This window comes from Sminthopsis crassicaudata, chromosome 1, assembly GCF_048593235.1.
Source record: "Sminthopsis crassicaudata isolate SCR6 chromosome 1, ASM4859323v1, whole genome shotgun sequence".
In the NCBI taxonomy this organism is placed as follows: Eukaryota; Metazoa; Chordata; class Mammalia; order Dasyuromorphia; family Dasyuridae; genus Sminthopsis; species Sminthopsis crassicaudata.
The window spans coordinates 677,083,241-677,108,459 of NC_133617.1; the positions used below are offsets into that span (position 1 = coordinate 677,083,241).

At 33.8% G+C, this 25,219-nt stretch overlaps 1 protein-coding gene across 2 annotated transcripts in view; it reads left to right on the forward strand.

Annotated features, from left to right (window-relative positions):
* Window positions 1–25,219, forward strand: part of ADCY1 (adenylate cyclase 1) — a 359,348-nt gene that overhangs the window by 148,653 nt on the left and 185,476 nt on the right. For both annotated transcript variants that reach the window (XR_012484928.1, XM_074283571.1), the window contains exon 3: window positions 9,987–10,105. Coding sequence is in view for 1 of the 2 variants with exons in the window: in XM_074283571.1 (XP_074139672.1) it covers window positions 9,987–10,105 (119 nt within the window). In the remaining variant the exon portion in view is untranslated. The remainder of the gene's footprint in view (window positions 1–9,986; window positions 10,106–25,219) is intronic.

Below are 25,219 nucleotides of genomic sequence, written 5' to 3' on the forward strand. Positions count from 1 at the left end.
GCAGAGAGACTATGGTTAAACCCATAGAAGCTGATAAGGTCACAAAGAAAAAGTATATTGGAAGAAGAATTGGGAGCCTATGGCAGAATCTTTGGAAACACTCACAGTTTGGAGGCTTCCCAGATGATGAGCCAAAAAGGCAGACTGAAAAGTAGTTGTTTTACAAATAGGAAAAGGTCTAGTAGAGTAGTGATGTGACAGTATAGAGAGAAGAGAGTATATGTGAGGCAAGGTGACAAAAGAATAAACAATTAATAACTGCTTAGTGATTAATTAATTCTCATTTTAAGCCTAATAAACATTCTACTATATTATGCTATTTTAAACCTCATTTTATATACCTATAATATGTGATTCTTCTTTTATTTGATATTTATATAAAGCTTTCTGTTTTGCAAAATGTTTTAAAGGTGTTAACTTATTTGGTATCTGCAAATACATTTACCTCAATTCACAAAATAATAGGTGGCATAGGATTTATAAAGCTGTCCTCTGACTCTGGAAATTGATATATGACACATTGATATGTTCATTTCTTCTAAGCAGTATTTTTCCAAAGGTGGTAAGATAGTTGTGCTTGATGTATTAATTTGCCATCTTTACATTTTTCATAGATTTTCATTTTCAAAGAATCAAATTCTCAGACAACATAAAAGAAAATTTTATAAATTTTGTAATATGGAAAAGAAAATTCTTAAGTGATTATTTCTCTTCTATTTGTCATTATTATAACAATCATAGTATTTGACATGTCTAATTAGTTTAGATCAGTTTTTAGTAAAAATAACTGGAGATTGTCAGTAAGTAATTGTCTTTTATTTATTTCTATATGACAAGAGGTTCAAACCTTTATTTTTACCTAGGCTATTATCTCCTGTCTTTACACTATACTTCATCCAAATCACCCTTCAGTGTAATGGCATACTAATCTTACATAGATCTGATTATTTCTCTCCTCTAGTCAGAGTTCTTCAATGATCCCTTATTATCCTCTGAGTAAAGTTCAAGTTGTCCTGAGACCTGATGATCTTAAGGTCCCTTCTAGCTCAAAATAATATGATCTCTTTCCTAGCATTTGTTTTACAATCTGACAATACTCTTTCCAGTTTTATCTCTTATTTCTTTTTTCATATAATTTCTCCTTCAACTAATTTGAACCACTAATCATTTTCATACATGTCTTTTACTTTCTAGTGTCCATGTCCAGAAACTTATTAGCAATATAATCACTTAATTTTTGTTTAGTTGAATTTCCTCAGGTATAAAATGGTGATGATAATAGTACCTATCTTTCAAGGGTTTTGATAAAATAAAATGAGATATTTGTAAAATACTTTTGAATTTGTATTAGAACACAAGGAAGGATTGAAATACTGAGATTCTTGAGACAGGAAGACCAGTTGAATGGTTCTTATACTAAGAGTTCAGATGAGATGGATATGATTGTGTGAATGGAGAGACAGGAACATATTTGAGAGAATATGTGAAAGTAGAAATGTTGAGATTTGACAGCCAGTTTGATATATGGAGTGAGAGAGTGAGGCATCAAAAATGAAAGGAGTAGTTGGCTGGAAGAATGGGATTTTATGATAGAATGATAGAGAAGCCCAGAAGGAAGGATAGTTTAGGAGAGAAAGATGATGAATTCTGTTTATTAAGTTTAAGATGTCTATAGAACATCCATTTGGAGACATCTCAGAAGCAATTGATGCATGAATGTAGCTCAGCAAAAAAATTGGGGGTTGCATTATAGATCTGGGAATCATTTGTATATAAGTGATAGTTGAATCTTATGAAATAAATCAAAAAGAGAATATCAGGAAGGATGAGGATTGTCAAAAGACCATTAGAATGGACAATTATGAGATCACTGGTAACTTTCATAACTGTACTTTTAGTTAAAAAATGAGTTGGGAAGCCAGATTGCAGAGAGTTCAGAAGAGAATGAGAAGAGAATAAGAGAATTGTAGATGGTTTTCTTAAAAAGTTTAGCCATGGAAGACCTTGAACATCTTACTCAGATTTTTTTTTTGGACTAGGTAAAAGAAGCCATTCTTTGCCTCATTTTTCACCCAGCCTTAATTACTAATTGGGCACTCCCTCAAACAAACTGGGACTTGTTAAAGATCTTAGCTTAAAAAGACCCTTGCATCCAGGGGCAGCTCTAGTCACCTTAATTTATATTTTACCATTGGACCCAGGGAGGAGAAGATGAGACTGGTGACCTTGCACAGCCCTCATTCACTTAAATCTAATTCACCTGTATGTTATGGCATCCCCTCCTTGATATCATGGTTCTTTTTGAGAACAAAGGAGAAACAACAATAGTAATAATAGCCACAAAAGAGTAGAGTCATCTAAATTAATAGGGAGTGTGAATTGTAAAATAAAGTAAGGTTTGTTCATTGTTTGTTAAGATTGGAGGAAACAGGACCAGCTTGTAGATGGCAGAGTAGCAACTTGCAAATAGAGATTGAAAATAAACTAAAGAATAGAGGTAATAATGAACTGATGCTGAGTGAAATGAGTAGGACCAGGAGATCATTGTATACTTCAACAACAATATTACATGATGATCAATTCTGATGGATGTGGCCATTTTCAACAATGAGATGAACCAAATCAGTTCCAATAGAGCAGTAATGAACTGAACCAGCTATATCCAGCAAAAGAACTCTGGGAGATGATTATGAACCACTACATAGAATCCCAATCCACCTGCATTTTGGGTTTCCTTCACAGGCTAATTGTACACTATTTCAAAGTCCGATTCTTTTTGGACAGCAAAACAACTGTTTGGTCGTGTATACATATATTGTATTTAATTTATACTTTAACATATTGAACATGAATTGGTCAACCTGCCATCTTGGGGGGAGAGGAGGGGAGAAATTAGAATAAAAGTTTTGGCAATTGTCAATGTTGTAAAATTACCCATGCATATATCTGGTATATAAAAAGCTATTAAAAAAAAAAGAATAGAGGTAATAATGGGGAATTTCTGGAGAAGTCTAGAGAAGGTGGAATCAAAGGTAGAATTTAGATGCATCTAGAGGGGTTTGCTTGTCAAGGAAATGAACCACTCCTTTAGTGGAAAGCAGTGGGGGCGTGGGGAGAGGGTGAGGAAATACGAGACAATGGAAGATGATGTTTTTATAATGCAAAAGTAGGAGGAAAGTAAAAAAGAAAACTATTGCTATGATGTCATTATTTTCCTGTGAGATATGAAGCAGGATCCTTGGATTAAAGAATGGAGAAAGAGGGAATATATAAGACTTGAGGATAGATGACAGTGTTTGAAATGGCTACAGAAGGGAGTTGAAAGTGAATCCTTTAGAAGGACTGAGAAATTTTTATTCTGTCCTGGTATCAATAGGGAACTCTGAAAGCTTTTTGAGCAGGAGTGACATGGTTAGACTTGCATATTTGGAAGCTTATTTTAGCAGTTGTGTGGAGAATAGATTAATGGAGAAATAGCTAGAAGCAGAAAGATCAATTAGGACATTTTCGCGGTTATTTGTATGGTAAATTTTATGGTATATTGAAATAGGGAGGAGGAAGGGTTTCTAGATGGAGTTGCTTATTATTTTAGTTTCCGGGATTTGAAACTTAAAATCATCCCAAAGAAGATAAAACTTCATTAGAGGCTCAGCAGAGTGCAGGTCTGAATTTGAAAGATTTTTTGAAGATTGCAAACATGATAATAGCTTGAATGCTATTTGCTTTGGGGATTTTTTTCCCCTATTAGATGAGGGGGAAAACTGTTATGAGAGATTTGAAAGCCAGGAAATGGGTCTTTCCTCAAAACTGACTTTAGGATCCACTTATACCTTGGACTTAATGGAACCTGTTCACATATACACATGCATATAATAGTGTCGCATAATAGAGATTTGGCCTTGGAACTAGGTCCTGCTTCTGTCAAATACTTTCCTAATAGCCCTAGGAAATTTAATTTCTAAAGCAATTAACTAAATCTATAAATTTCAGAAGATGTCACATTGGTAATGATATTTCTTACATGGAACTTCTACACTGATTTAACTATATATGTAGTTTTTTAAACAAAATCTCTCTCTGATCTCTCTCTCTCTCTCTCTCTCTCTCTCTCTCTCTCTCTCTCTCTCTCTCTCTCTCTCACACACACACACACACACACACACACACACACACACACACACACACGAGATCTATTAATTTGTCTATTTCTCTGTCCCTACCTTCTTATACATACATGTACATGGACCGGAGTCTTTGGAATGCTCAGGATCAGATATATTTATATTTTTATCATGTATATATGTAGCTATCTATTTATCTATCTTGCTGTTCTACCCATCCATCTATATATCAATGTGTATGTATGTATGTAAGCATTTATCTATCTATCTATCTATCTATCTATCTATCTATCTATCTATCTATCTATCTATCTATCTGTCACCAGCTGTGGGATAACTTACTAGCTCTTTCAGACCCCATGTTATATTATCAATTAAGGCTTAACCTGTATCAAATTAATTTTCCTATGTACCACTACCCATCATTGGGTATCCTAATAACATAAGTCACTTATAGTTTGTTGAAGATGTTTCTCAGCATTCTGCAAACCTAAGTTTGTGTACAGTTGTACAGTTTATTTGAAGAGAATAGAAACCACACCTACACTTCCCAAACTATGCTTAAAGATATTGTTTGGTTGTATGATAACTAATGGAATAGCTGATGGAGCTGATGAAGTTTATTTTGTTTTAAATGAATAGTAGTAGGAGCATGGACTGAAGGAATTAAAGAAGAAATGATTTAATGGCAAATATGTTATTTATATTCCTTTCAATTGAAGGGATGTTGAAACAAAATGTTAAAACTGTGGCTTTTTTTAACAAGAGAAAAATAATGTATGTAATGGAAGAATATAATTTCTATTTTTCAGCATGATCATCTCAAATAAAGATTTTTCATATTTGGTTTTGAACGTCTTTGACATTTATTTAATATTAGCCATTCAAACAGTATTTTCATCTAATATTAACATTTCTTTCTTGATAAATTTCAATTAGGAGACATTTTAATAGTTTTATCAAACTAGTACTTGATGACATAAAGGATGATTTGAAATTCTGGAATTCAATCTAAAACACTTGTCTGAAAGACCAATTCAATGGCAACCTTTTGTAGCTGTGCTCTTGTTGAAACCATCAATGCCTGGATTTTTTTCTCTTCTTTTTGGGCTTTGAGTCTGACTGGGAAGTGAATTTGCTTTAGTATGTGAAAGAAATGCTTCTTTGATTGATTGACCTCTAAGTAAGGTTACCAAAATAAAGAAGAAAAACAAGTGGACATAACAAATGCCTCAATAAGAAGTGACCAGCTACTGTGATAAAATACCAAGCAAGTTGGTTAAATTCTGATTGTTTGGTCCCTTCAGCCTTACAATTTCTTTTAGAATCCACTGTTTGATTCAGTGAAGCAATCCTTCTATAACATTGAACCTATCCTTGTATATCTCACAGAGGGCACCTATATATAATAACTGGAAATGCTGTCAGTTAGAATTTTCTTTCTTAATTGTCTTCAGCTGAATAGCTTCAGGGTTTTAGATAGAGCGCCACAGAAGAATTGTTCACTTATGAGAGTTCTTCAACCTTCAAAAAGGGGAAAATAGTATAAAATTTTTTTTTAAATGTTCCCAGGGTCAAGAAGAGAAGTCAGCATACTTCTTATGCTTTGATGCCACTTGCAGATATGCTCTGCTATTGCAATGTGCTATTCTCTCCTCCTTTGAAGTTTATACTCTCTTAATATCATTTCTTCAGCTTTACTTTTACTGTCTCCTAGTTACTATTTTGCTTTTATCATTAATGATTTGAACATCTTAAGTCTTCTTCTTCCAAGTCCATGCTGTATTCTAGATCAGGAAGTTCTTAATATATATTTTTTTACATGAATCCCTTAGGCAATCTGGTGAAGCCTATAGACCCTGCATCAAAATAATGGTTTAAAATTAAAGAAAATATAAAGGACTACAAAGAAAACCAATTATATTGAAATTGTTACATATTATCTCAGAAGTGTTTATGTTCCCAAGGTTAAGAACCCCTTTTCTAGATCAATGCAAAATTCAAAATCTCTGTCTTAGAAAAGACCTAAGAGATCATCCAGTATAACCTTATCTAAATCTTGAGTTTTTCAAAATCCTCTAAAAGTGATCATCCAGTTTATATATAAATAGCTTCAATAAAAACTCACTGCCTCCTGTGATATCTGTCTTCACCTTTATACATCTTTGTTGAGTTATTTTTTTTCCTTTTTTTCCCCCTTAGCTGTAGTGTATTTCTCTATTTAACTTTTCCATTTGCTCTTAGTTTTGCCTTTAGGAACTAAGTAGAACAAATCTTATCCATCTTCTATATGTCAGTTTTTCATAGATTTAAAGGTAGCTATTAATATCGCTTAAGTCATCTCTTCCCTAGACTAATCATCTCAACATCTTTCACTGGAGCAGGTTATGATGGTATCTCCTGTCTTCTCACTATTCTTGACCCTTTTGTTGTATTACAACTTGTTAATCGTCATAGTAAAAAGTGGTAACTAGAATTACTCGTTTTGTTCAATCCAGATGTAATATGACTAAGGTAGATGACAAGAAGAATCTTACTATTTCTGTCTAACAAATAGAATAACAAAGACTACATAAGAGTGAAGGAATGTGTGGGAAAGATGTAAGATCACAGAATCATTGAATTACTGATGTATAAGTTCAAAATTCTAAATCTTAGAAAAAAAGTAAATTGTACTTCTAGAAGATGAAAGAAATCTGATATATTTATTTGTTTCATAGTCCAACTTTGGTAACTTTAGTGAAAGAGTTAATCAGTTAGTGATTAGCTTGCTGATAAAATTTTCCTGATTTAGGTAAGTTGGTTCAAAGACAACAAATATCCTTTCATTGGGGCTGTAATCACAGTCTTTCTAATTTGTTAGGCCTTTTATAGGTTGCATTACATTTTAATAGCTTATAACACTCCCAGGATCAATTCTACACTTTAACAAAATGGACTTTATGAAGGATTTATATATGTCTGTTAAATTTCATCTCATTGAATTTTGCCCAATCTTTCAGTTTCTCAATAAAATTTAGAGGTTTAACTTTTTCATTCCTTGTGTTGGCTGTTCCTCTAAATTTTGTTTCATCTGGAAATTTTAATAGCATCATTTCTTTTACCATACAAATTTTGAAATAATATATTGAATTGGATAGGGACAAGTATCATACCACTGGATGACTACTTTTCTTTTTGATATTAATCCACTACTCAGACCTTGATGGTTAGAGTTGGCTGTTAGATGGCACAGTGGATAGAGTGCTGGGTCCAGAGTTAGGAAGACCTAAGTTTAAATCTGATCTCAGATGCTTAGCAGCTGTGCGACATTGGACAAGTTATTTAGCCACTGTTTGCCTCAGTTTTCTCAACTGTAAAATGGAAAAATAATAGTAACTACCTTTTAGAGTTGTTATGAGGCTCAAATGAAATAATATTTGTACAGTACTTAGCACAGTGTCTGGCATAAAAAGAGATACTATATAAATTCTTGTTATTATTATTATTAATGTCATTTTTATTAAACCAGTTACTAATATATGGAACTTTGCTATTATTTAGCCTCTGTTGTACATTTTATGTATTTAAAAAAAATGGTCCAAATACATGTTTCCTCCAAAATCTGTATCATATAAAATTCAAGTATGGTTTAAAATTGTTGATGTACACACACACACACATACATACACACACAATTTCAAAGACATCTTATTTAAGGACTACAGCTTATGCTTAATACTTTCCTAAATTCAGAACAGTGCATATTTGACTTTGTCAAGTGTCTTGACAACATTCAGACAGGAAATCTCTAGCATTATTCTAGTTAAACATTCTTTTAATCCTATACAAACAAAAAATAAAAGGTACTTTAAATTTGGCTTTGAGATGTCTTGGAGAAATGAGATAATGAGTAATCAGTATAGTCCTTTAATAGTAGCTCAAGGTCCTGGGGCTAAACATGAGGAAGGGAAGTTTGGTGACTATTACCTTGTGATTATGTTTGGAACCCCACAGAATCAGTTTAATAATGTTTTTCTTCGACTGAACTATGGGAAGGCTACATCTTTATAGTATCAGGAAATTAACTACAAATGAAGCTACAAAGTTGCTGTATATCCACATTGGTTAATAGACTAAGTATTATCTATTTAGTGTATTGTATTTTGTATCATATTTTTCATATCATTTTTTGAGATTGATTTTCTACATTAAGTGTACTGAAGATAGGGACTGTCTTATTTGTATTTGCATCTCTTTCAGGATATAAAGCAACACTGTGAACATATAGTAATGCTTAAAGAATGTTTGTTTGCTGAGGCAATTGGGGTTAAGTGACTTGCTTAGGGTCACACAGCTAGGAAGTGTTAAGTATCTGAGATCAAATTTGAACTCCAGTCCCCCTGACTTTAGTGCTGGTGCTCTATCCACTGTGTACCTAGCTGCCCCAAGAATGTATGTTTGAATATGAAGTTAATCCAGGTTCCTTTTTTTTTTGTCTTTTCAAATATTGAAAAACTTATCAGTGATCATAAGAGAGCAGTATACATCATAAATAGGTCTAACAGGCCCATACCCCCTGGACTGATTTAAACCTGGGTTCTTTAGACTAGCTTCTTTCTATAAAAGTAGTCTTTATACCCATTTTCTTATCAATAAAATGTTGGCTTGGACTAAACTTCTCACATCTCTTCTGGCTCTAGATTATAATGATCCTAGGTACAAAGATGGGATCATCATGATTCTACCCTGGAAGGACTTAGAGACATGTCAGGGATAGAAGTAATGAATGTATATTAAAAGGTGAAGTTTATATTAGAGCCATATAATTAGAAGGAAATGAGAGATTCAAAGAGAAATTATTTCTTTTTGGCAAAATCAAGAAGACTTTATAATAAGTAGCCTTTATACATATACAGAATGAGAAGGCTTTCAACCAATTAAGAAAGGAGGAAGAAGATTTTAGCATGACTAGTGGTACAGAGGCACAATTAGGTGGAATGTTTTTAGGGAAAAGAGAGATTAAAAATGTTGAATTAATATCTTGAAGCTCTCATCCATGTTTAACATTCATTTATGAATAAATGATGCTGGTTATACCATGTTGTCTAGATCCCAGCTTTTTAAACTGTGGGTCATTACCCCATATGGCAGGTGTGGGGAACCTTTTTTGTTTTTGCCAGGGGCCATTTGGATATTTATAGTATCATTTGGAGGTCATACAGAATTATCAAGTTGTAGAACACAAGCAGTGGGTGGTTGTTCTATTTAGCTTTTAGTTCATCACAGCCTATAGTTGCTAATGCAAATGATTTTGTAGGTCTTATAAGGCCCATGAACTGGATGTTCCCCACCCTTGCCATATGGAATCTTACAATTAAATGTAGGGGTCATGAAATTATGATTTATTGTCAACAAATGTTTGATTTGAATACCTATTTTATGTACCTATATATCTATGTCACATAAAAATTTCTCAGTTAGAAAGGGCAGAGAGTGGAAAAAGTTTAAGAAGCCCTAGTCTGGATGATCATTGTGTATAACTGTTGGCTGATGAACAAGATGGTCTAGTGTGGTATTGATTTTCTTTTTAATATTCAAAAAGTGATATTTACAATGAGGTATTCATTTATCAAATGGTTAATATACACAAAGCACTGTGATAGGTTCTAGTACAAAATCTTAATATAAATTTTCTTTATCCTCTATAGAGAAAAGGATTGGGGAAGTTACAGTTAAATACAACAGAAATTCTCACATTAACTTGTGTCAAAAACAGATCAAAATACCTAGAAGAAAAGAGAAAAAAATAAATGCAAGCTAATTTGTGTCTTTATTGTTAATAATAATTATCATTATTGTTGTGATTTTTATTTTGGCCTATAGGAACGGCTCCTGATGAGTCTTTTGCCCAGAAATGTTGCCATGGAAATGAAGGAAGATTTTCTGAAGCCACCTGAGAGAATTTTTCATAAGATTTACATTCAAAGGCATGACAATGTCAGGTAGGATCAATCCTGCAAAAAAAGATAACATTTAATATTCTTATTCGAATATGCACTGAAAAGTGCTGGGATAGAAACACGAATGTTGAGAAGTGGGACACTGCATTAGTTTAGCAGTTTAAAAGTCCTGTGTTCATCAGATGAGAAGAGCATCTTTGATATCATACAGAGAAAATTTTGAAAGATCCAGGTATGTTGGCCCTTTACTGATTGTGAATCAGCAATACTCCCCATTTCATGAATTGCCATGGCCAACACATTTGTCATCTCATGGGCCAACTTCGTGGTAATGAGCCTTTTCCATACTTAGGCTGGTCCTTGGATAAGAGCCATATGGTCCATTATAAGATCGTTATTGAAGCTTTCCTAACTTGATCAATCTAGCAATTAAAGCTTTGCAAAAGAGGGATAGAGTGCTACAGAAAGTAATATGTTCCTCTTCCTTGAAGGTCTTCAAAGTCTGGCTGTTATAGAGGGAATTGGGGTGTGTGATTTTTGTGATCTATTTTATCTGATAAGCAAAGCCTTTGAAAAACTGAGAGCACATTTGTATCCTGATGAGGCATTGGAAAAAAAGATGTTAGTAGAGACCAGAGAGGATATATAATACTTTAAAAAGAAATAGATAATGGCAATGGTGATTATAGAATACTTTGTAAATCAGAGGAAACCAGCCTTTGAGAGAATCATAACCTTTTCATTTTTGATAGGAGTGCTTATCTTCACTAAACAATATACAAAATAAATATGGACCAGTTAAACTTGTCTACTAGCTATTTCCTGAACTAAACATTCTACCTTCCATTTTCTTGTACATTTGCATAAACCCCTCACTATACCTAGGATGCTCTTCCTCTTCACTCCATCTCTTAGATTCATTATGTTCATTGAAGGTTAAGATCAGGTGCCACTTATTCAATGAAGCCCTCTCCCAACTGTTAGTCCTCTCTCTGTATTAGAGATCTGAGTTAAAATCCTACCACAGATATTTATCAGCTTTGCAGTCGTGGGCATGTAATTAAATCTTTCTCAGACTCAGTTGCTTCATCTGCAAAATAGGATAATAATAGCACCTATCTCAAAGAATAGTTAGGATCAAATAAGATATATGTTCAGTGCAAATGTTAAAGTTCTACATAATTGCTAGCTAGTATTTACTTACCTGCAAACATGTTGTTTCTGCCCAATTGAGTATAAGCTCCCAGTTGTCCAGGAGTGTTTTAGTTTTGACTTTGTGTCCTCAACTCCAAGATGCTTAAGCGTTTATCCAGTAGTAGGTACTTATCCAAGAGTCATAGATTTATAATTTGAGGCTACCTAGTCTTATTCTCCCAGGAAAATAGAGAGACTTGCACAAGATCACAAAGTAATAAGTGTTAGAGGTGGGATCTGAACTCAGAACTTCTGACTTTCAAGCCAGGGCTCTTTTCACTGTACCAAACTGCCTCTATTGGATAACTCAATTAAACAAACACTAATAAAGGACTACTTTGTATAAGGAACAGACAGAGTACAGTGGAAAAGAAAATTCCCTTTGAAACAGAAGATGAGTAATTTCTAGCTGTAGAAACTTTGATATCATTCAGTTATTTGGGGACTCAGTATCCTCATATGTAAAATGAAGAGGTTTGACTGCATCTCTAAAATTTATCCTAGTTCTAAATGTAAAAAGAGATGAGAAATGATTCCTGCCTTAATAATTACAATAATTAGGGAAATAAGCAAGGGATACAAGTAATCAATGTATATTAGAAAGGTGTAAGTACCTGGGAGAAATAGAGAAAGGGTACTCACTAAGAAGAGATGTTTCCAATCGGGAAGGTTTCAGGTAGGAAGTAGTATCTGGTCTGTTTGTAGCAGAGGGATTAAGGATTTTCAACAGGCAAACAGGGGAAAGAACAGCATTCCCAGTATGAACTGAGACATGGGGGTAGGAGAGGGTAGAAAGATTTTTGTGAAGTGGCAGACTGACAAACTATTGGCTGTTTGGAAGTTAGATTGCCCTAGAGGCTAGATAAGCCATTCTGGGAAGAATAGGTCAGGAATGACTTTTTCTCAATATGGATACTCTGAAATCCCTCCAAATTTTTGCCCCCATATTTTCATAAATTCACCATAGAAACAAATTAAGTATTTTTTTTCTTTTACAAGCTTGGAAGTTTGGATTAGATGCTGTCTAAAGTTAATTTCACTGTCATATTCTGTGATCCTATGATTATTCAGTAAGGCACTGTTGTAGCAACGTACTATTTTGAAAGACAATGCATTTTCTGAGAGTGCCTGACTTTCCCTGGGGGACTAAGATAGATTCTGGGAAAATGTGGTGGGACTGATAAAATCTAGAGCACTGTTCTTGAAAGCAGCATCTAGGGTTATAGTTTCTTTAAAGCCAAAGACTCTATCTTGTTTTGTATCCCCATGTGATGCCTACTACAGTGCTTTGTACAGAGGGGACATTCAATAGAGATTCATTAAATAGCCCCTTATCTGATGTATCTGTTGACATCAAATATATCTCATCTCACTTGTGGGACAAGCTCTGATTCTAGGACAGTGAGAAGAAAGGGAAAGCTGAAGGCTGGAGGGAACAAGGATGAAATAATATGGGACATGGAAGGAACAGAAAAATCCCTGGTTATTAGAAAGGTAAACTTTTGGTTATGAGACTAAAAAAGGAAGAAAATCTTATTTGTCATTTTCTTTCCTCCTGAGTGCCCTCTTCCCAGCCTGGAGTTATAGACTATCAAAGATAAAAGGGGCTATGAAGAACAAATTTTATGCAAAATCACAAGAGGAAAACACTTGTTCAAGGTCACACCAATAGCAAGTTAAGTGGCAAAGCCTGATCTCTTTACTTCAGTTTCAGTTTTCTTTTTAATATATCATGCCATCTTTTATCTTTCAATGATAAAATCATTTTGGTGTCATTGAGGTACAATGTTATAGCATTATTATTATTATTATAGTTTTCTTAAATTTAAACTCTACAAGGCGATGAATTGTAACTCTCCTTACCTTCAGTGAAAAGGTAGTTTTCAAGTTGGTCCCTCTGCCTTCACTATACCCCCATTATCCTGTGTCATTATCTTTCTTTAATCATTGCTTTCATTAGTTTTGTATGATAGATACTCTTGACCTCAGTTTTCCCCATCTGAAAATGTGAAATTTGAATAATGTCTCCTGTTCTGAAATTTTTTCATGCCTTTCAATTCACTGAATCAAAAGTTTTCATTACAGTTTAAAGGCCACCACATGTTTTTCAAGATACTCATTTATGCTGTTTCTTTTTCATAGAATTACTTTCCTTTCCTACTCTCCCTCTCACTCGTTTGAAGTTTATCCGCCAACTCTCTCATCCCTGTTGAATTCCTTTTTTGTCATTTTTTCTACACAGAAGGAAATGAAATATAGATGGGGAGATAATAAAGTATACACATGTGAAAAACAAAGGTCCTCAGTTTCTTCATATATAAACTGAGAGAATTGGACAAAACGATGTGTAAGTCCATTGTGAAAGCAAGAAATATTATAAGATGAAATGTTAATTTTGTGGTGTGGGCAAGATTTTTTTAAGCCTTTCAAAGTAAGGGAATATAGGAGATAGTATGAGTATCTCAGAAAGTTTCATGGAGTACATAGATCATGAATTGAGCTTTGAAGAATGGGTTGAAGAATGAAGAATGTGGGAAAGTGGGAGATAGAATAGGTAACAGGAAGAAACTTTATGAGCAAGAATCAAAAGAAGGAAAAATAAATATGGTATATGAGGAATACATTGTGTTGTATGCAATAACTTTTATTTATAGATGCCATGATAATGTAAAATATGACACAGGTTTATGGTTCCATTCCAAAGCCTGATGAATAACTATTTTAGAATAGAATATAAGTTGTCCTTGTTTTCTTGTTGTGGGTTTTTGGGAATTGTGCTGTAAAATGGATTGTGGTAAAGGAATCCTATTTTTCTAAATGGAAAATATTATAACTAGTTGTCTGAGGAATCATCTTTAAAGAAATCATGGCTGTATCATAAAAGCAGATATATAACAGCTATAAACCTCCATAATCATTTAGAAATAGTAAAACTTTACCATAGTCATATAAAATGAACTCCAAATGCACTGTACATATTGATCATAATGGGGGCCCTACTGTATAATAAAATACATAGATAGCCATAACATTACGCTGCATCTATAATCTATCATAAATCTTTTGTAAAACACTTATGCTAGCAACAATCAACCCTAAACATTTAATAATCATAATTGACCTTGTCCAGAGCATCATGAAGATTCTGATTTACTTGTTTACTGTTGCCTTAAAAGTTTGAAAGGCTTTTATAGGATGATTTGAGTAGTTCAAATGAATTTCTGATTATTCAATGAAATTGAGCACACATTTATGAAGTACCTACTATATGCCAGATACCATAGTAGGCACTGAGAATATAAGGACAGAAACAAAACAGCCTCATTCTAAAAGGGCTTATACACTCAAGTGGGGAAGGTAACATTTAAACAGAAAAAGTACATTCAGAATACATAGAGAGGAAATATGACATATTTACATTCTATTGGAGAATGAAATGACATGGAGCATGGAAGGAACAGAAAAATGTATATAGAAATAATAATAAAAAATAGTAAGTAGAAAGTACATACAAAGGAATGTGAACAAATTAAAATAGGAAGAGGATATCTTTTTTTGTGAGATTATTTTTCCCATTCTTCTTTTCTCTTCCTCCTACTTATTTCTGGTGCATTTATCTTTCTCATGCCTTCGTTATTTTTTTTTTGAGATCATGTTGGCATAATGGACTTTCACCTATGCCCTCTATTCAGGTAACAACTTTATAATTTCCCTAATTATTATCAAGTTCTTAGGAATTAAATGTACCATTTTCCCATATAGGAAATGAGGGAAGGAAAGGAGAAAAGGCCTGGGCTAGGAAATGGCACATTTGAATTGTGTTACAAAGGAAAAGTGACATGATAAAATAGAGAATGGGAATACAAAAAGATGAGGAAGGAATGCATTTCATATATGAAGGACCACTTGTGTAATATTTTGGCAGTGTGAGATGGAAAGGCATGCATGCAAGAAATAAAAGCAAACTGCGTTAATTTAGAGTTCATATGCTCTTTTGCCTTTCATTAATTTCTCTGGAATTACACATAAATGTTTATTTTTTTAATTAAATTTATTCAATCACCTACTCCACTTTTGGGTGACTTTATTTCATTCATGTTCATAGTTGTGATTACTAATAGTGTGCTTCCTTCCATCCTATTTTCTTCTATTTATCTTCCTTTTATCCTCTCTCCACACAAAAAAAAAAAAAAAAAAAAAAAAATCTGTTTTGCTTCTGACCATTTCTTTTAATCTGCCCTCCCTTTTGTCACTCTTCCCCACCTCACCTCCCTTTCTCTTACCTCCTCTTCATCTTACTTCCCTATTGGATAAAATGAATTTCCATATCCAACTTAGTGTGTATGTATTTATATGGAAATGCGCACATGTGCATGCATGTATCTATATCTGTTTGTTTATCTTTCTCTTTCCTACTTTGAACCTATTCTGATGGGAGTATGGTTCAAACTTGCCTGCCACCTTCCCCCCCCCCCTTTCCCTTCCATTCTAAAAGTTTTTTTTTTTTTTCCCTATGTATCTCTTTTTTGTGAGATAATTTTCCCCCATTCTTTCTTTCCCTTGTCCCTACTTCTGGTGTATTAATCTTTCTCATGCCTTCATTTTTTTTTGTGCTCATGTTAACATAATGGATTCTTACCTATGCTCTTTATTATAATAAAGTCCTTAGGAGTCACAAGTCTCATTTTCCCATATAGGATTGTTAACAGTTAAAATCTTATTGAATCCTTTATGATTTCTCTTTCATGTTTACCTTCTTATAAAAACTTTTATACTTTTATACTCAAGAGAAGACTCTCTTGAGTCTTCCATATCCGGAATATATTCCTTCTTCATTTTTCTTTATTCCCACCTTCTATCTTATATGTCACCTTTCCTTCACAATACAATTCAAGTTTGCCTTTTCCTAACCAAGGCTTTTTTCTCCTTCCCTCCCTCCATTTCCTGAATGGGAAAAATGATATATGTAACGCCTAAGAACTTTATCATTATTAGGGCAAATGTCGTATTTTCTATTCAGCTCTTCCCTCTCCTCCCCCCAATCAGGAATGTTTGAAATTTCTCCTAAAATATCCATTTCCCCCACCAAAGGTAGTATTCCTATTTTCTGTATATGTTATTCTTGTTTACAATCCTAGTGCTTTTGTCTTCTAGAATATCATATTTCAAGCTTTTTCAATGTGGAAGCTGCTAAATCTTGCATGACACTGACTGGTTCCATAATTTTTGGCTCCTTGGGAACTCTGAAATTTGGTTATAATATTGCTGGGACTTTTCATTTTGGGATCTCTTTCAGGAGGTAATTGGTGAAATCATTAAATTTCCATGATGTTCTCAGAATCTAAAGTATCAGGGCAGTTCTTCTTTATAATTTCTTTAAATATGATGTCTAAGCTCTTTTAAAAGTCATATCTTATAATTCTTAACTTATCTCTCCTTGATCTATTTTCAGGTCAGTTGTTTTTTCCAATTTCACATTTTCTTCTATTTTTTCATCCTTTTGAATTTGTTTTATTGTTTCTTAATGTCTCATGGCATCATTAGTTTCTACTTTCCCAATTATAATTTTTAAGGAATTATTTTTGTCAGTGAGTTTTTGTCCCTCTTTACAAAATGTGTCTAACTTCTTTTTTTTAAGACTTTTTTTCTTCAGTGAAATTTTGTATTTCTTTTACTATTAGGCCACTTGCGGTTTTAAGGTGTTATTTTCTACACTATCTTTTGTATTTCTTTTACCAAGCTGTTCATGTTTTTCATAATTTTCTTATATCACTTACTATTTTTCCCCATTTTTCTTCTACCCCTCTTTAACTCTTCAAGAAATTCTTGACAGGCTTGTATCCATTTTAGTATATTTCTTTGAGGTTTTATTTGCAGCCATTTTTATGTTATTGTCAGAGTCTGCATTTGTATCTTGGTCTTCCTTGCCACCATAGTAACTTATTAGGGTCAATTTTTTTTTCTTGTTTGTTCAGTTTCTAGGTCATAACTTTACTTTGAATTTTATGTAAAAGTTAAGCTCTGTTCACTTTGGAGTATGGCTTTTTTGTGCAGCCTTTTTTTTTTTTTTTTTTTTTTTTTTTTTTTGAGAACTAGTATTAAAATCTGCAAGTTTTTGGTGCTTCCAAAGTGTTATGATTTGGGCAGAGGTATGGTCATTGCTTTCCTGATCTTTACCTTGGAAGGGCCCCTATTTCCCTGCTGCTATAAGCAGTAGCACTACTCTTTGCCTTGGAACTAGGACCAGGCCCTTTCTCCATTTTGATTATTTATGGAACTTCAACTCAGAAATGTGACTCAGAATTGAGTAGGGAGCAACAGAATTGTGATAGCTCCCAATCTTGTACCCACTGTCAGCAAAGGGTTCTCTGGAATCTATTTCTGACCAGTTTTCTGAACCCCACTATCATCTCTTGATTGAGAGTTTGCTAAATTGTTTCTGGTCACTATTGCAGTGACTTCTTTGACCCACCATTGATGGGCTGCATGTAATCTAGACTGGATCTCATCCCAATGTTACAATTTCTCCCGCTAAATTGTCTTAGGCTGGAAAAATGTCTTACCCCAACATTTTGTTGGCTCTACTACTTTAGGATTGGATTTGAGGAAGTATGTTAAAGTTGTAATAGGGGAATGTTCATAGAGTTCTAATGGATTATTGCCTCTACTCCACCATTTTGATTCCCATAAATATTTATTGCTATAGATTACAGCATTGATGGCAATTCCCCAATTAAAAAACAGTTTTAAAATTATAGTCAGGCCCTCATTTCCATCCTATTTCTTTTGCTTTTTAATTCATCTGAAGTTATACATGCAGCTGTGTTGTAGCAAGTTATGGCAATGTCAAGCAAAGACCTTTGGTGTCCAAGTCACTCATTCTTTGGCAATAGCAGAGTGCTTACTTGATGCTTTGTTGACATGTTATTTAAACACCTCATCCTTCATTAGTGGACTAAGAATAGCCCCAAAGCCTTTTTTATATAATGTTGTTTTCTTGTGAATAAGATGAAGAAATGTGAGATAGAATCAGCAGTCAGGTAGATTTCTAAACTTGTTGAATGAAAGATCTCTAAGAGTAAGATTATAGAGATAGATTTTAAAAGGACCTTAGAGGTCATTTGTTCTAACCCTCTCTTTACCTCTGGGTTTACTAAGACCCAGAGAGATTAAATGACTTGCACAAAGTCACATGATGGCTAAGCCAAAAATAAAATCCAGTTTTTATTACTCCAAATATAGGATTTGGAGCAACACTGATGCACCAAAGTGCCTTCTTGTCAAAAATGGTCTGATGTCAAAATGGAAGGAACTTCTCTTGTGGAATGCCCCAAAATCTTTTGGCTTTATTGTTTTAAATACTTTTATCACTGATTTTTATAAAGACACAGGTGAAATGCTTTTGAACTTACATGCAAGATAAATTTAGTTAGGATCTTTAACACGTTATGATGGGCAAGTTACAAAAGGATCTTTATATGTCAATTTTTTTTTATATTAGACTAAATCTAATAAGATGAAATTTAATAGGATGCCTGTCAAGTCTAACATGTTAAAAATTAGTTTCTTAAATACAAGATGATAATGTTTTTGGATAACTATTCATTTATTTATTTTCAAAACTTAATGGTTTTCATAGATTGTAAGCTTAGTATGAGTCAATAGTCTTTTATATCAACAAAACAAAACACAATCCTTAGACTGTATTGAGAGATATAATATTCAAGACTAGAGAAGTCAGAGTCCTACTATACTTTCTTGTATTTCGATCAGATTTTGAATATTATATCCAGTTCTTGGTATTACATTTTAATACGAGCATTAAGGAACTAGAGAAAGTACAGTACAGGTCATCCAGGACACTAAAAGACTTTGAGACCATGTCATAAAAATATCAATTTAAGGAATTCATGATGTTTAACTTGGAGGAGTCTTAATGGATTATAGTTGTTGTCTTCAAGTATTTCAAGACTGTAAATTTGATGAGGATTTAGAATGATTCTGCTAAGTCCTAGAGGAAAAACAAGGGTCAATGGTGGAAGTTAAAAAAAAAGGCAATTTAGACAGGATGAAAGGGAAAGCATCCTACCAGTTTCAGCTAAGCAAAAGAGTACAGCTTTTATGGTAGCGAGTGACTGGAAGTCCCAAAGAAAAGTTTAGATGACATCTGATAGGTTGTTCCTCTGGAAATCTTGTAGAAAAGTCTGGAGACTGCTGTTAATCCTTAGAAGGAATTTTTGTTTAGCTAAGATGTGGAACAAATAATCTCTAATATATCTCCCCCTGATTTTGTTGTTCACGTTATGAGTCACCATGGCCAAAGAACTTACATCATTCAATCTGATGGTGATGAACTTTTCTGTACTTAGCTTAGTGTTCAAATGGCAACAATACTTTTCTGGAAATCTAATTTTATAGCTTTCCAACTTGATAGAAACTGTCACAAAAGACATTGCTCTGTAGGCATAGAATTTTAATACTCAGGATTATCTCTATGTTCTGATGAGTCTTTGAAATTGGCCATTTATATAGTAATGGCATAGTTTTGTCTTTATTTTGCTAGGGCCAATCCCCCATGCCAATTCCTGGTTCAATGACATCTCAACTTGGAGCATCATTTTGCCAAATCCAGGTATCCTTGCCATTCAATGCATGTGCCCATGTCTCTATTGCTTAAGAATAGTTGCCTCGAAAATTAAAATTGCTCAATAGATTCTCCCTCTATCTCTTTCTTCCTCTCTCAGTTTCTATCTCTGTATGTATGTGTATGTCTTTCTTCTTTTTGTCTATCTTCTTAATTATCTGAGGCAGGATTTGAAGCCAGACCTTATTTTTTACTATTATCTTTCATATATTCTGTATATCTTGCATTTGCCTGTTTCTTAACATATTATCTCTTCTATTAGAAAGTAAGCTGCTGGAGAGCAGGAACTATTTTTGTCATTCTTTATAGCTCCATCTCTTAGCACAGTACTTACCACATAAGAACTGCTTAATAAATGCTTTCTGGCTGACTGAATTTAAGGGGATGAAGATCATCTAATAGGAAGGACTAGTGTATAAGGAGAGAAAATGGTAGGGTAGGAAAAATATTGAACCTTAATATCCTAGGATCTAGATTTAGATCCCAGGTTGTGCCCCAACTAAATGTATGTCTCTTGCCAGTCTTAGTTTTCTTTTTTGCAAAATGAAGATAAACTAGCTTATATGAACTGTATTGTCATGTGGAAAACCATTTATAGGCTTAAATATGTTATGTACATGGGCCATAGAATCCACCCAAACAGAAAATCTCTTTATATTTTCCCAAACCAGTAATCATTCAACTTCCACTTGAAAACTTCAAATTTTAAGTGAAAATTGCTGCATCAGTGAAGACATATATTTTTGGAGAAGTAAGACTAGAATTATGATGTATTCAGTATTGTTAAATAAACATTTGATACATAATTAAGGGACCCTAGTTTAGAGAGTAAATAAGTATTTAATGCATAATTCATGAAACTATAGTCTAGAGATGGAAGGGAAATATAACTCAGACTGCTTATTTTTCAGATAAGAAGATGAAAGCATAGAGAAATGATTAAGTGGTTTGCCCCATACCCAAAGAGTTATAAATATATGAGGTGGAATTTGAACACATTCCTTTACTGAAACCCTAATTCAATTTATGCTCTTAGAGTGGAAATAAAAGTGTACTTGACATTTTCTCACAGAAACTCTATTTATACCCGGCTACATATGATAACTTTGGGATAGATCGGTCTACCTCTAAGTGGATTGGCCTATTCCCAGGAACTCACATGGCTAGTGAAACTGATCTGAAGTGAATTTGTCCATTAGCTATTTTACAGAAAAATCTTTCACAAGTCTAAAAGAAGAAAGGACTTTATTAAATAAGACTATGACCCCTGTTTTACAGATAAGGAAACCAAGGCATAGAAATTAATAATTTCTCCAACCTCAAATAGCCAATATGAAGCACAACTAGGATCTAAGAATAGACTCTTTAAATCAAGGGATCTTGTTATTAGATTAGTGATCACAATATCAATTGACTTCTATAGTTCAAATATTCTGGGGTTACAAAGATAAATATCACATGATTCCTGGTTGAAAAGAGTCTGAAAAATAGCAGGGGAGGAAAGGACAAGGGTATAAATAACCAATATAAGAATACAGTTGAGACTAAGTACATATTTTTAAGGTACAAAAAGACATGAAGTAAAAAATTATTTTAGACTGGAAAGATAAGGAAAGACATCTATGAATAACTTGTTTCATAAAGCTGAAGCAATCTTAAATCTTAGTTTATTGGGTTATCCCACTGGTGACACAATAAACTAGACCTGAAGTCAAGAGGACCTGGGTTCTAATGAGGCATCAGGTACTTTCAAGTTGTTTGACTTTGGGCAAATCACTTTATTTTAGTCTGTCTCTATTTCCTCAACTGTAAAAATAGGATTAATAATAGGATTTAGTTTACAGGATTTTGATGAGGAACAAATAAGGTTATATTTATAAAATCACTTAGCTATTAGATGTCTTGTTCACAGTAAGTACTACACAAATGTTTATTTCCTTTCCCTCCCCACCTAAACTGACATCTTTGCAAATTCAAATTGTCTCTTTGATAGTACAGAGGACACACTATCCAAATCCCTATTTAGTCCTTGCACCTATTCTGGACAGAAGAAATAATGAAAAATGGAGGTCGGATTGTCCCTTTCATTACCTCCATATCATCTAACTCAGCAACAGTCTAAGAGGTTGCTGATATTCCTGATTTGTGATTTTAACATTGTCAAAGCCTTTCTTTTTCCAGAGGTCTTCAGCTTAGTTACAAATGTTCTTCCCATCATGAATTTCCTGTTTGATACTTCCTTGGCTCTCTATTTCTAAGTTGTTTTCATGTCCCAAAGTACAAATTAGTGAGTATGGAAAAAGAGAACCATGGTACTTGAGAGATTCTTTTAAAAACAAAATATCTGATGTCTGCTATATCTAATTTATTTGAACATATCAGAATGAGTGAGTACTTCATTGTAATTTACTTTCCTTTAAAAATGACCTTCTTATCCTTAAAATCCTAATGTAATACACATCAGTCCTTTACTTAATATAGAATCTTATTCCATAATATAATAGAGGCCAACACCTTGATGGCAAAATGGACAAAGTTCCACCTCCCTACCCCCAATCCTCATAAGCTTCTTTGCAAAAGAATAATTTCTGCTTATTTCTTAGCCTTTTGGGGCTCACTTTGATTGTCTACATTTGTACATCTAGTTTTTTCCAGCTGTAAGTCCCTTAATTCTTACTGCTTCAAAGCTAATAGCAGTTAATTCTTTCTGCAGTGCAGCACAGGAAATGCTCACTAGTCTCAACAGGAGTTAAGCATGAGGGAAAATGCACTGAAATCTCAAAAACTCTCTTTCTCAATTTTCTCCTTTCAACCTGTGACTTGTTTTCTGATGCATTTAATAGTTCAGAGAGTTCTAGTTCAGTTAAGGGAAAGAATTTTTCCATCATCTTCCATATAAGTAAAATGAAGGGGTTGGGCTTCCATATATGTAAAATGAAGGGCTTTTTTTTAACTGAGATTCATTATGTTTTAATATTTTGACAAGTGTGTGTCAATATTTTTTTCTTTTTTAATCCTATGTATTTATTGGGGCAGCTAGAGGGTACAATGGATAAACTGGCTAACTGGCTAGATGGATAGAGTGCTGGGTCCAGAGTCAGGGAGACTTCTCTTCCTGAGTTTAGCTCTAGATTGAGACACTTATTAGAAGTTTGATTTTGGGCAATTAAGTCCCTTAACCCCCTTTACCTCAATTCTTCATCTGTAAAATGAGCTATAGAAGGAAATGGCCAACTACTCCAGTTTCTTTGCCAAGAAAATTCTAAATGGGATGACAAAAAGTAAGATATGACTGAAATGACTGAATAGCAGAAATATTCAGAGAAGGGGTCTATAGGTTTCACTGGACTTCCAAAGAGGTACTTAACACAAACAAGTTTAAGAACCTCTTGACTAAATTATTTCTAATGCCTTTTGCAACAGTATATGGTGTGAGTGCTTGAGGGCAACATGAACAAATATTCACTTACTGTGGCTGGTTTTCATGTTTCATGCAATGGCTAGGATTAAAAGCTAGTGAAACCTAATTCTATTAGATTCTTCCCAAATCTCTTCTCCCTCACACCTGTCATCTCTGCAGGATAGGAACAGTTCCATTTTTGTCATTGTATCCCCAATACCTAGTACAGTGCCTAGTACACAGTGAAAGTTTTGATGGATTGATTCCTAGTGTCACATAAGAGATATTTTTTCTTATTTTTGTCAATACCCAACATAACTGATCGAAATGTTTTTTGAAAGAAATTTTAAAAGCCCATTGGCTAATAGTGGTGAAAGAGTAGGCATAGGGGAAATGGAAAACATGAAAAAAGCTGGCAAGATATACCCTAATTGAATATAGCTCTGCTTTATAATTTTGTTTTACAGTAGAAATCATCATTTGATATTATTTACAGGTGACATCAAGTCATTGGTTATTTGTTAAATGCTTATGGTGCATCCAGCAATGTCTTATATACTGTAGTAGATTGGAAAGGAGGAAAAGACACAATTCAAGGAGTCTAAGGCAGTTTCCCTTAAAACAGGTAGAAAGAAGTAAATAAAATTTGTTTGCTGTTTTCTCATCCATCTAGCTATTTTGCCTTCCTTCTCAGGCTTTCCTGGGCAGGAAATACATGAGTTAGTCTTTGAAATAAATAGTAAGCCTCAATGGTTAAGGAGTAGCACAACTTTATGAAAAATGGAGGAAAGCAAAAAAACAAACAAACAAAAAAAAAGGACTACTTCCAACCTCCCTGTTCATGAGAGGTTTTAAATGTTTTTTTAATTAATATTGCTACTGCTTTCCTTCCTTACTCCAAACCTCCATGCATTTACTTCAGTTTCTTGCAGTTAGTCACTTAATGTTGGGGTAAAAGTCTTTGATCCAGGGGTAGCTAGGTGGTACAGTGGATAGAACACCAGTCCTGAAGTCAGGAGGACTTGAGTTCATATCTGGTCTCAGTCACTTAACACTTCCTAGTTATGTGACCTTGGGCAAGTCACTTAATCTCAATTGCCTCCGCAAAATACATACATACATACATACATACATACATACATACATAAAAAAAGTCTTTGATCTGGTCAGGAGAAGCTGAATTTCAAATCTATATAGGTAAACTTCATCCACAATTTTCTTATAAATAATGGGACAATCATACGTGTAGTATTTTCTCCCACCAGAAACAGCAACATGAAATAATAGATTGAGGGCTGGCTTGGCCATAGGAATAATTGGATTCTCATTTTAACATATACTAGTTTTGTGACCACTGACAAGTCATTTGACCCTGTCTTAGAAAACTCTCCAAGACAAAACATTACTCACAAATTGTTGATCTGTATCTCTGTATCAAATTTTATGTTTATTAAATGCTTCAGAAACCTTAAAGCACTCTGTAAATCTAAATGATGATGATGATAGTGGTGATGATGTTCTAGATGATAGGTGGCACAGTGGATAGACCACCTCATTTCTTTCTTCCTTCCTTCCTTCCTTCCTTCCTTCCTTCCTTCCTTCCTTCCTTCCTTCCTTCCTTCCTTCCTTCCTTCCTTCCTTCCTTCCTTCCTTCCTTCCTTCCTTCCTTCCTAACTTTCTTTCTTTCTTTCTTCTTTCTTTCTTTCTTTCTTTCTTCTTTCTTTCTTTCTTCTTTCTTTCTTTCTTTCTTTCTTTCTTTCTTTCTTTCTTTCTTTCTTTCTTTCTTTCTTTCTTCTTTCTTTCCTTCTTCCTTCCTTCCTTCCTTCCTTCCTCCTTCCTTCCTTCCTTCCTTCCTTCCTTCCTTCCTTCCTTCCTTTCTTCCTTTCTTTCTTTCTTTCTTTCTTCTTTCTTTCTTTCT